The sequence below is a fragment of the Balaenoptera ricei genome, chromosome 18, assembly GCF_028023285.1.
Source record: "Balaenoptera ricei isolate mBalRic1 chromosome 18, mBalRic1.hap2, whole genome shotgun sequence".
Taxonomy (NCBI): Eukaryota; Metazoa; Chordata; class Mammalia; order Artiodactyla; family Balaenopteridae; genus Balaenoptera; species Balaenoptera ricei.
In genome coordinates, this window is record NC_082656.1 from 523,416 (window position 1) to 536,957 (window position 13,542).

General features: G+C 35.7%; 1 protein-coding gene across 1 annotated transcript in view; it reads right to left on the minus strand.

Annotated features, from left to right (window-relative positions):
- The window catches only part of PSPC1 (paraspeckle component 1), a 60,342-nt gene that overhangs the window by 17,054 nt on the left and 29,746 nt on the right, over nucleotides 1-13,542 (minus strand). Inside the window, exon 6 of the mRNA XM_059903228.1 lies at nucleotides 9,451-9,556. Coding sequence (XP_059759211.1) covers nucleotides 9,451-9,556 — 106 coding nt within the window. The remainder of the gene's footprint in view (nucleotides 1-9,450; nucleotides 9,557-13,542) is intronic.

Consider the following 13,542-nt stretch of genomic DNA (forward strand, 5'->3'; position numbering starts at 1 on the left):
GCCCGTGCTCCGCAACAAGAGAAGCTATTGCAATAAGAAGCCCGTGCACCGCAACGAAGAGTAGCCCCCGCTTGCCGCAACTAGAGAAAGCCCACGCACAGCAATGAAGACCCAACGCAGCCAAAAATAAATAAATAAATAAATTTAAAATTTACTCTTTACTGTGTGATTCCATTATGAACTCTACAAAAATACATCAATAGGTGTGTTTCAATGCCACCTATGTTTCAAAACTACTGATGCTGAACATCTGAAATGTTAGTAGTAAATAAAAATACTGAGGTTTGGTGGCTCATAAAGAACCCTCAAAACTGTATGATTGAGCTGCATGCTGTCATTTGAAAAAGAAGACATCAAACAACTATTTAACTCTCCCAATTTACATCTCAGTAACTACAATATAACAAATACAAGATTCCTGACCTCAAAAAACTCAAGAGGGCTCAAATATTGGACAACTGTGAGAAAATAATTAGATGGCAATATAAGTACTAAAAAAGAATCATATTAAAAATGATATAGGGGGCTTCCCTGGTGGCGAAGTGGTTGAGAATCTGCCTGCCAATGCAGGGGACACGGGTTCGAGCCCTGGTCTGGGAAGATCCCACATACCACGGAGCAGCTAAGCCCGTGTGCCGCAACTACTGAGCTTGCGCGTCTGGAGCCTGTGCTCTGCAACAAGAGAGGCCGTGACAGTGAGAGGCCCGCGCACCGCGATGAAGAGTGGCCCCCGCTCTCAGCAACTAGAGAAAGCCCTTGTACAGAAACGAAGACCCAACACAGCCATAAATAAATAAATAAATAAATAAATTTATTTTAAAAAAAAAAAAAGATATAGGATCACACCTGGGGTGAGTAGTCAGGGAAAGTTACGCATGTGCTGAGCATACACACTCCCGAGGAGGGAAAAAGGGATATGGGAATTTTTGTGGAATATGAGCCCCTCTGTAACTCTAATGGGAGGTAAGGCCGAAGAAGACACTAGAGTCATCTAATATGACACAGAAATAATTAAGTCCAACAAAGTGTCCTCTGATGAAGTGGTTAAAGAATATAAAGGACATGGTAACCATTTCAATCTGGATTCATTCAAAAGACTTCTAAACATGAATGATAAAACAGAGGGGGAAAACGCTACTTATAATCGTAATACATGATTAGGGTGACCACACACACATCCTCGTTTGTCTGAGACAGCTTATTTTATGCCTGCTGTTAAAAAAAAAAAAGTAATTTTACATAGTACTCACATTCACTTGTCCGAGTTTGGATGAAAATTTTATGCTACCAGAAAACTACTAGAGCTAATCAATGAATCTGGTAAAGTAGCAGAATACAAAATTAATGCACAGAAATCTCTTGCATTCCTATACACTAATGATGAAAAATCTGAAAGGAAACACTCCCATTTACCACTGCAACAAAAAGAATAAAATACCTAGGAATAAACCTACCTAAGGAGACAAAAGACCTGTATGCAGAAAACTATAAGACACTGACGAAAGAAATTAAAGATGATACAAATAGATGGAGAAATATACCATGTTCTTGGATTGGAAGAATCAACACTGTGAAAATGACTATATTACCCAAAGCAACCTACGGATTCAATGCAATCCCTATCAAACTACCAATGGCATTTTTCACAGAACTAGAACAAAAAATTTCACAATTTGTATGGAAACACAAAAGACCCCAAATAGCCAAAGCAATCTTGTGAAAGAAAAACGGAGCTGGAGGAATCAGGCTCCCAGACTTCAGACTATACTACAAGGCTACAGTAATCAAGACAGTATGGTACTGGCACAAAAACAGAAATATAGATCAATGGAACAGGATAGAAAGACCAGAGAGAAACCCACGCACATATGGTCACCTTATCTTTGATAAAGGAGGCAAGGATATACAATGGAGAAAAGGCAGCCTCTTCAATAAGTGGTGCTGGGAAAACTGGACAGCTACACGTAAAAGAATGAAATTAGAACACTCCCTAACACTATACACAAAAATAAACTCAAAATGCATCAAAGACCTAAATGTAAGGCCAGACACTATAAAACTCTTAGAGGAAAACATAGGCAGAACACTCTATGACATAAATCACAGCAAGATCTTTTTTGACCCACCTCCTAGAGAAATGGAAATAAAAACAAAAATAAACAAACGGGACCTAATGAAACTTAAAAGCTTTGCACAGCAAAGGAAACCATAAACAACACAAAAAGACAATCTTCAGAATGGGAGAAAATATGTGCAAACGAAGCAACTGCAAAGGATTCAAACTCCAAATTTTACAAGGACATGGAAGCAACTTAAGTGTCTATCGACACATGAAGGGATAAAGAAGATGTGGCACACATATACAATGGAATATTACTCAGCCATAAAAAGAAACAAAATTGAGTTATTTGCAGTGAGGTGGATGGACCTCGAGTCTGTCATACAGAGTGAAGGAAGTCAGAAAGAGAAAAACAAATACTGTATGCTAACGCATAGATATGGAATCTAAAAAAGAAAAAAGAAAATGGTTCTGAAGAACCTACAGGCAGGACAGGAATAAAGATGCAGACGTAGAGAATGGACCTGAGGACACGGGGAGGGGGAAGGGTAAGCCGGGACGAAGTGAGAGAGTGGCATGGATATATATGCACTACCAAATGTGAAAAATAGCTAGTGGGAAACAGCCGCATAGCACAGGGAGATCAGCTCAGTGCTCTGTGACCACCTAGAGGGGTGGGATAGGGAGGGTGGGAGGGAGATCCAAGAGTGAGGAGATATGGGGATATATGTATTTGTATAGCTGATTCACTTTGCTATAAAGCAGAAACTAACACCATTGCAAAGCAATTATACTCCAATAAAGATGTTAAAAAAGAAAAGAAAATTTTAAAGTTTTCCTTACAAATAATTAGATATTAAAATTATTAAATAATCCTTTTGAGAAGTGATCAAAGATTTCAACAGCTGGTTAAAACTGATATTATATCTTCAACACAAATGCCCCAAATCATCAAAATCCTAAGGATCACTTCCTAGAGTATATGTTAGCATTATAAACATGTATCTTTGTTTTCATTTGACGATAAAAGTCTAAGTTCCAATTATGTACCATCCTTAAATATTCAGAAAAGTTCTTCGCTCATTGTAGGAAACCAAATTATTTTAGTAAATAAATAAATGAAAACATATTAATAACAAAAAATTGGGCACAACTAGAGCATTCTATGAGAGGCCACTGCAATATAACTGTTATTATCCATTCTGATTTTTACCATCACGTCCAAACCATCAGAAGCGGGCTGCCATTATACCAGCAATAGGTAATAACCTTCCCACACCTAAATCTGACTCCGAACACTACAGCAAATAATTCTTCAGTTATTTCCATAGGATGATGAAGAGGCTATAAAAACCCCTTGTGAAGTATGTCCTTTGTTCAAATGTGTCAGATATGTAGCCTTCCAAAATAACGCAATCTTCTACTTCAATACAACCAAATTACTTGTTAGAGCTAAATAATTTACTGAAAAAGAGAAGTGATGGCCATGTGAAAACCACAAAATGGCAGCTTCTCTCAAAAACTCACAAACTACTTCAGAAAACGTATCTGTACCTCCTCGTTAGTAAGGGACGACTGGGACCAGCTGGCTCTGGCAGCACCTATTCATGAAAGTTCATGACTGACTAGAGTTTCTGTTCTGAGTTTTGTACAGGGAACATGGGGGGAGGGGTTAGGTTATAATTAAATCAAGGAATGATGATAAGAGAAACAATACCCACTCAAGAAACAAGAAGGGACTGGCATAAAGTTAAACAACAGGCCAATTGTTGCAGTCCTGGTCAAAAGGAGGTAATGCTTTCTGTCTCAACTGACTGAAACAAAGACTTGAGCACTCCACGATATGGGGGGGGGGGGGGGGGGGCCGGCAGTGACCTTTATCAGCTCTTCCCATAACTTCTGCTCTGATTTATACCCATGACTACTAATGAACCTTCTGAATACTAATTTGGATTCTTCAGAACCAAGAACCAAGGTTCTAGGATATGAGGCACTCTGCTCAATAAACCTTCTAAAAAACACTGAAAAAGAACATATAAGTTAATATAATTACATTTTAAGTCACAAACTCTTTATGAGTTTGGTTAACATGAGCCACTTGTTTTTTTTTTTTTTTTTTTTTTGAGCCACTTTTTATAGATTCCCCCCCAACTCTCAGACTGGCCTGAGATCAGAAGTCGGCAAACTTTTTGGGGAAAGGGCCAGACAGTATTCCAGGCTCTGCTGGCCATACAGTCTTGACACAGCCTCAGAGTTATGTCACCACTAGTCAATGCTGCCATTTTGGGGCAAAGCAGCCATAAACAAAACATAAATACAGCTGTGTTCCAATAAAACTGTTCAGAAAAAAACAGGCAGCGTTCAGATTTGGCCTGGCTTACCCTCATCTGTAGACCTCCAGTCCAGATGAAATATTTTAAAAACTAAAAATTAATGTATCATTTGAGATAATAGTCCCTTCCATATATAGGATGAAAGCCCAACTAAAAGTTGCCACACCAAAATCCCACAGAGCACGATTCACAGAGAATGCTGTGCCATTTGTACCGTTAACTGTGTGAATTGTGTCTGCCATGTCCAATGACCCTGAGCTCTCCCTTAAAACTCCCCAGGTCCCAGAAAAAATTCAACTGCTACTACTATTCTCATCTCAACATATGTCTCACTGCAACACATGGCCAGCGGTTTTCGATCTTTGCCAATGAAAATAAGCAAGCTGAAGAGCTTTTTAAAATGCAGATCCCATGGCTCCAACCCAGACCCACTGGATTAGATCTCAGGCATTTTTCTTTTCTACGTTCCACAGATGTGCTGCAAAGATTGAAAACTACAGTATTTAGTCGAAACTGTCAATGGACAACCCATCAGAATCTATTGGGATCACAAATGAATCAATTAAGTAGGACGGAGACCTGTGAACCCACATTTTTTGAAAGCTCCCTGAGTGCTTATGATGCACAACTTGAAACACTACCATGGAAGAGGTGTTACCCTCTTAGCCAGGCTACATCTGCTGTGGTCTCTCTGTTCAATAATCCCAGGAGCTACAAAGGAATACCTCTAAGGAACATGGGTCATATTACTGCCTTGGTATATAATACACATTCGGGTCTTTATGCACGTGTTCATTTCTCGAGGGCCAGTCTCACCTACTTAAACAGGAATAAAATTTATTCCATATAAATTCATGTATATATCTTAAAACAGATATGAAGGGCTATTCTCTTCTTCACTAAAAACCAAACATTAATATTTACCATGCCAGATAAAGAAACTTCTTAAGTTTTAAAACAAAGTAGCATCCAATCTGAGCACTGCCCCAATTTTCCTAATCAAAGTATTTTTATAACTACATGATGCAACTACTAAAGCCAGAATGACATTTAGATATTTTATGACATACTCATTTTTCCAAGAAAGCAAAGTTTACTCCAGGAAACTGCATTTTAAAAATATTCTAATTAAAATCTCCCCTTTACTCCAAACCAAACTGTATCCACAAATAAAGACTAGTACATAGCAGTACTTAAATGTTTAAACTACTGAATCTACAGTAAGTGAAACAACCTAATATTAAAAAGTCACAGGACAATCATAAACAGTCTCACAAATTCTTACTGTAAAAGAATAACCTCTGTGATGTGTTCAAAAGCTGTAAAATTGCGATAAGTAGAAAATTTCAACCTAATAAATACTATCTAGAAAATGGTTCAAATACACTATGGTAAAGATAAACCTAAACGTAATTAAGGCACAGAATAAAAATATATACATTGTTATGGGAGTCAAAAATGTGTTATGCTACAGGAGTGAAAACTAACATGTTTAATCTATAATTACCAGATCTATTACCAAAGAGCAGGACTTCCTCTTAGGAGGAATAAGGTATGAAGTTAAAATGACAGCTTCTAATTGATGAAGAGCTGGCATATCCTTGAAACTCTTAAAAATATATTCACATGTATGTCATAATATTATGATAAATTTGAAAGTTAACCAAAAAAAAAAAACCAAAAACCATGACCAGACATGACGCATCTTTTCTTTTGGGAAGGGCGGGGGCCGCGCTATGCAGCATGTGGGATCTTAGTTCCCCGACCAGGGTTCAAACCTGTGCCCCTTGCATTGGGAGTGAGGAGTCTTAACCCCTGGACCAACAGGGAAGTCCCAGATGCGTCTTTTGTTACATTAAAAAATATATATATTATTCAAGACAAAATAAATATTTATTTTATACTTCAAAGTCCATACTATTAGTTGTGCTGGAATATTCCTAACAGGAAAATTAGAAAGAAACATGAGGTGGCATCTTAAAACGAACCAAGTAAACCTACATGACTTTTATTACCCAGGCAAGCTGAACACTTACCATTTGATTCCTCCCTTTATAATGAACAGTGAAAAAAGAGAAGCACATAAGAGGGCCTAATTTCAAAGCTTTTAAAAACAAAAACAAACATTAAAATTGTTTAACAATTTTTCCCGAAGACAGTTTTCAAAGTAAATGAAGAATAAGTAATGCAACAATGGCCTCAATGTTTCTTCTATTAACACAAACCAGTCAAGACTACTACAGAGCTTTTGTTAATATTTCTTTAGTGATTGATTAGTTTATATTAACGAGTATTATGGAGTTAGGAACCAAATAAAACTGATATCAAAATGATGAAAAACTTGTGTCTATTCATAATTTCTAATCTCAAAAAATCTAAAAATAGAACAAAGGCTGTATTTTCCCCTAGATATTTAATTCCATTACTACATACTATGATTCCTTTCCAGAAAATTAAGAACATAGTGACTTTGTGGCCTGAGTATTAATTAAAAAAAAAAGTCACCAACACTCCAGCCCAGGATTCAGCAAACTTTTTCTATAAAGGGCCAAAGAGGATTTTAGGTTTTGTGGGTCAAAAATACTCTGTTTAGTAGTCTTTTTTTTCTTGTCCATCAACCCTTTAAAAATGTAAACACCATTCTCGGCTCTGTGGTAGGGTGGTATGAAAATGGGTGGAGGTTCCAGGCTACAGTTTGCAGACCTCTGCTCCAGCCAAATTAATCTTATGATGCTTCAAATATGCAACACATACTTTAAGTAACTACTTAAAAATATCTTTATTAAAATATTTGATCATCCAAGTTTTCTAAGAGCATAAACTTGTGAAACAATAAATGATCTATTTTTGAAATGCCAATAAATCTGTCATATTTTTAAATATCTAATTTGTTTATTCTCAAAGTTCCTTGGCTATCTATAAAATTTTACCCACCACTAAAATGATTTTGAAACATTCAAATGTTTTTAAGAATTTGCAGTATTTCAATTTTAAACTGTAGCAACGTTTCTAAATAGTTTTTCAATAGAAAAGTAAAGTCGAAACTATCTGTTGTCCTTCATTAATTATACCTATATTAAATACCACTGAACATATTAAAAAACACTGGTATAAGTTTTTTAAAAACTGTGAAATTTCAAAGAATGAAGAGTTTGCAATCAAGCTTATGATGTAGCCAACTTAAGTTTAACAGAATATATTTTATTTAATCATTTCCTTCTGGTCCCTAAATGATTTACATCATTACACATAGCTACACATTTGCTCCAAGAATATAAAGTTTATGCCAGAAAAATATTAAGAAAGCTAATTCCACCAACTTTACTATAAGCAGGCACTTTAAAAAAAGATATGTTGAGGTACATAAAAGAACTGGGAAGAACTTCCTAATCCTCAATGGAATGAAATAAAATTTCTCTAAGAAATATATCACATGTGGTTTACATCTTGACTGTATTTTAAAATAAAAACACTAGTTACTAGTTTTGAAAATATATGCGCCTGAAAATTTTTTTTAATTCCACATTCTTTTATAACATCATAAAATATCCTCACATTGATAAATCCAACAGACTTATGTTCAAATGTAACTATGAAAAAGGAGAAGACCACCGTTTAAATGTCACTATGCAAGTGCTATGTATCCAAGAGGAAAAGAGAATTGCAATAATGCTAGAAATTATTCAAAAAGAAAATTCACAATGCTTAAAAAATGTACTCAACTAATTTTCTAATGGGATTTTAAAAATCTATTAATTTAAACTTTTAGTGTGACTTATAAATAATAAAATTTCTAACTTAATTTAAATGCCATATAATTTTCATTCAAAGGATATTTACTTGATGGAAGGTGAGATAAAAAGTTCTTGTTGCTATTCTACTTAGGATTTATTTTGCTGTTTGTATTCATTTTAATTTAAAAATTTTTTTAATTTTCCAGGGACAAAAGAACAGGGACAGAGACAGTCAGAAAAAAGACACCAATGATTGGAATTAATACATTTAGCCTCAGAAACTTACTTACTAAAGAATCATGGCTTTTGAACAGCTAGAGGAAAAAAATACTGGTAAGTATTTTTTAGAATGAGTTGTTACGCTGGCATTCATCTAAGGTGAACAATGAGACTCTGTTAATTATTATTAAGACCCTGTGGGTTATAACCTACTTGAAGTATCCTTTTTTGCCCTACCATTTTGCCTCCCCAAAACAAAACCCTGAGTCAGATAACGTCTTTGGAACTAACTCCAGTTTACAAGAAATTCGGGCATAAACAAACTTGTTGAACATCACTGCAGGGATACAGTCAACAAAATCCAGGACGTGAGGTACTCTATATGAGGAGCTGTTTCTTTAAAAAAAAATAAGGAAAAAACGAAAAAGAGGGAGAGAAACCTATAGACTAAAATGACTGGATTTATCAACCGATCTGAAGAAACCAATTACTTTAAAAAAAAAAAAAAAGTAAGACTTGGGCAAACTGGGGCTTTTACTAATTAATATTAAATAACTGGCAATTTTTCAGATATGATAAAGACATTTTTTGAGAGTCCTTATCTTTTAGAGATACATACTGAAATACGAATGAAATCATATGAAGTCAGGGGTTTCATATAAAAAAATCAGGGAAAGTAGGTATACTTAAAGATGAAAAAGATCTGCCAAGTACTGATAACTGTTATGGCTGAGCGATGAGCACACACTACTTCTAATTTTCTATATGTCTACCAAACTAAAGAATTTTTAATATCAATTAATGGTGAAAATCAGTCAAGTGGAGATGATGAATTTATCAAGATTCCTAATTTAGTAGGAATTAAAAGATAAAGTAAAATGGAGAAAAATTTAATATTCATTTCATAAAGCATGATTATCTTCAGAAACTAATTTTAATTTACTACCTGTAAGAGGTTAAGAAATTTGTTAGTTTAACATAAACATGACAAATTCAGAAATATTAGAAAATATATTACTATATAAAGCAGAATCTAAAGAATTCTAAATATATATCATCCACCTGACAATGTAAAATCCTTTTAGTTAACCAGTATTTTACTTACATTTTCCATATAGTTTGGCTTAAAGCCCTCCTGCTGTCGCCTCAGCTCCTCCTGTTCTCTGTGTCGGATCATTTCCTCTTCACGACGACGGTGCTCTTCTTCATGCCTGAGAGATTTTTAAATAAAAACTCAGGGTGGTTGACATATAAGCCATAATACGGTATTTTATTTCAGGTAAAACAAAATCATTTATGTATATCATTTATTTATACATTATGCCAAATCTGTGATAACGAGTGGCTTACCAGATTTACCTTCCTTTTATTTTGCTCTAAACCATTAATAAATCAAACAAACCAATAAAATAATTTATCTACGGTAAATCAAAAAAGTAAAGTAACAGCATATAACTAGGATAGTTATATGCTTACAGTCAAAAAATCCAGAAACCAAAAGCTCAAACCAGTACTCTATTACTGTACAAAGAGAAAGCCTGGGGCTTCCCTGGTGGCGCAGTGGTTGAGAATCTGCCTGCTAATGCAGGGGACACGGGTTCGAGCCCTGGTCTGGGAAGATCCCACATGCCACGGAGTGGCTGGGCCCGTGAGCCACAACTACTGAGCCTGCGCGTCTGGAGCCTGTGCCCCGCAACGGGAGGGGCCGCGATAGTGAGAGGCCCGCGCACCGCGATGAAGAGCGGTCCCCGCACCGCGATGAAGAGTGGCCCCCGCTTGCCGCAACTGGAGAAAGCCCTCGCACGAACCGAAGACCCAACACAGCCAAAACTAAATAAATAAATAAATAAATAAATAAATAAAGTAGCTATAAAACGCAGCTTTAAAAAAAAAAAAGAGAAGCTTCCTTCTAAAAAAAAAAAAAAAAAAAAAAAAAAAAGAGAAAGCCTGGGATTCACCACTGGCACAGCAGAGTTAGTTCTTAAAGACACTCAGAACCTATTCCAATACAAGACACTGCAAAAGACCACACTGCCTAGAATAAAATCCTACTATGTGCAAAAGCAAGCCTTAACAAACGTTCTCTCCCCCATTTCATTAATGCACTGAGGAAAGTATGCACCTCGAGCAGGTGTCTGCATACCACCTGTTTTCGCAAATTAAGTTTTATGGGACAATCATTCCCTCACTGTCTGTGGCTTCCTTTGGGCTAGAGCAGTGCTGAACAGCTGAGACACAGACCATATGACATGAAAAGCCTAAAATATTTACCATGTAGCCCTTTCCCAGAAAAAGTATGCCAACCTCTGCCCCAGAGATATCAAGCATGGAACAACAACTACAAAACAAACAAACAAAAAAGATATGTATGTGCAGGATTACTATTAAATCATAATTAGTTACAATATGATTAAGAGGGAAAACCTACAAAATAATATTAAAGTAATAGTCTGACATTATATTGACATTTAAATCAATGCAAACTCAAATATACATGCTCTCCACTCAAAAACAAAAAAGTAATTTAAATAGTGAAGACTATATAATGTTGATGCCCCCTCAGTAGGTCTCATTTTCCAGGCTACTCTTATAAGCACCCTTCTACACCAAGGATAGATACTTCGTTGTTGTTGTTTTGTACACCAAACTCAAGAACCTGAACTAAAAGAAATGGCGGTTTCACCCACAGCCAGCAAGAAAACAGGCTGTTAGGACTTCATATCAGACCATGTGCAAGTAAAAAGACAATGTTCCTAAGGTATTTCAAGCAAAATCTAGACTATTTTGAGATATCTAAGTCCCCAGTATACAACTCTATTCAAGGAAACAGAATATTCCAATAAACCGGTTAATCCATTTCTAGTACATTAACACACTCGTAAACTTTATGTTTAAGAAAATACTTTCATGTTCATACACTGCTGAAAATGTACATCGTGACAGCAAAATCTCCCTTATTCAAAAACTCTAAAGCCACATGTGTTTTTCCAACTTTAAAAAGGGTTTATATACTATTATGATATCCCCAGTAGGACCTATTATGATATCCCAGCAGTACCCAATAATCAACACCATTAATACTTCTGTAATAAGACGAACATTCACATTCTACGAATATAACAAAGGTTTGGCATGACCACAAAGTAAAACAGGTCAGGTTTTGCATCAAACAGGCTCATGTCAGATCCTGCCACTAAATGATACTCAAAGCATTTTGGTCTTCAAGATTGCAACAATGACTTTGTTGAGGACCAACGTGTAGCAAACAATTTTATGTGTGCAAATCCATTTCCAATAAACTAAACAGAAATATCTATACATGTGTGCAAGGATGTATACACACAGATACAAGACTGTACATTAATTAAAGGCAAAAGGTTGAAGACATTCAATTACGAATGAGGGACAAGGAACACAATACAACCATTACAAAGAGGCAGATTTGCATTCACTGACATGAAACAATGTCTAAGGTACAGTGTCAGAAAAAAGGCAAGCAAAACAATAGTATTCCTATTGCTGCATCTAAAAACCATTTGTAAGAGCAGAGGAGAGAGTATGAGAGTTTCTATCACACTGGGGATAATCTGGGGAGACAAGAGCATTGCCCTTTTTCTTTTGTACACATATGTATCATGTGAGTTTTTTAAAACATGTATTGCCATAACATTTTTAATTCAAAAGATATTTTAAACAAAATTTATAATGTACTTCTCCCCACTGTTAGAGCAATTTTTTTCTGATAAAATGTGAGACTACATTTATATCTGGAGAAAAAATATGGTAAAAAGGTATAAAATCACTTTAAACATTTGCTATTTTTTTCCTTCCATTCCATTGTCTATAAATTCCAGAGTTTCTACTTTATTTTGTGATTACACCACACTGACAATTCCATAATATAAATTTACAGAAAACATATAGGAACATTCCCTACTGTACGTATGTTTGCTTTTAGTTTTTTTCCTTCCACAAGATGCTTTAACAATTATCTTTATATTTATATTTAATGTCTCTTGGATCAAGGATAATTTCCTAGGTTATATTCACAAATGGAACTAATAAGTAAAGAAGCATGACGAATTTTAACACCCTTCATGTTATACTTAATTGGAAACTGACAAAACCTCAATTTTACAATTTATTTTAACTGGAAGCCCACTGACTGTCTCCTATTTGAATAGGACTTTGAAGCCTGCGAGGCTCCAGGCACTAAGCTATGATGCGACCAACATCAAACCGCCCTGCTCTTCGTTCCAGGCCAGCACTACAGCCTCCACACCCACCAAAGGCCTCAGTCCATCTGATGATCTTTATACTTTGTCAAACGACATAAGAAGGGAAAGAATGGATGGACGGGTAGGTGAGTGAGTAGGAGGGAGTAAGGGAAGGAAAGAAGAGAACAAATGAACAAGTACTAAGTGGGCCAGTTACAGCCGGAACCAGCCCATCTAAGCCCTGTCCGCCTTCACTGCCACAGCCTCTGAAGAAGTGACCCAAGAAAACCTAACTTATTTGTAGCATTGAAATGAAAACCAGAAAATTTTGTATACTCCAAATTATTTAATTTCTTTCAAATATATTTTCTTAAGCAGTTTTTTCAGTCTTCCAACTAAGGTAAACAAAAAGGCCGTGTCCAGACTCTCTGGCTGTCTCACGTGGTAGCCGCCTGAGTCAGACCAACCTCTGCAGACTAACTGCTACACTTTTATTTGCTTTGTGCTGCAAGGGCAGGATATATTTCACAATTATTAGTAAAGTAACTTCCTAGACACTATTTTTTTCCTTTCCTTCACACATGCTGCAAAATTACTCAATTTTAACACATTATTTACATTTCTTAAATCAAGAAACAATTCTTACAATTAATTTCAAAACAAACTCCACAGGCACAGGTAAAGATTAACAGATTTATCACTGGCTGTATCTGCTAGAATACAGCCAACCATAAAAGTTACCCATCAAATTATCACCTAATTGGTGAGATATCTTTATTGTTAGTACACACTTATCTGAATTCCAAATTGAATCCGATATACCTCTGCAATATTAAATAAGATTAATGAAAGACCATTCGGTGAAAAATTACCAGGTACATAAGAATACTTACCATGTCAAGCAACCAATATTTCGCTTATTATGAGACAAGTAACCTATTAAAAATTCCAGTAAGTACTGCGTTCTATTTTGTGCGCTT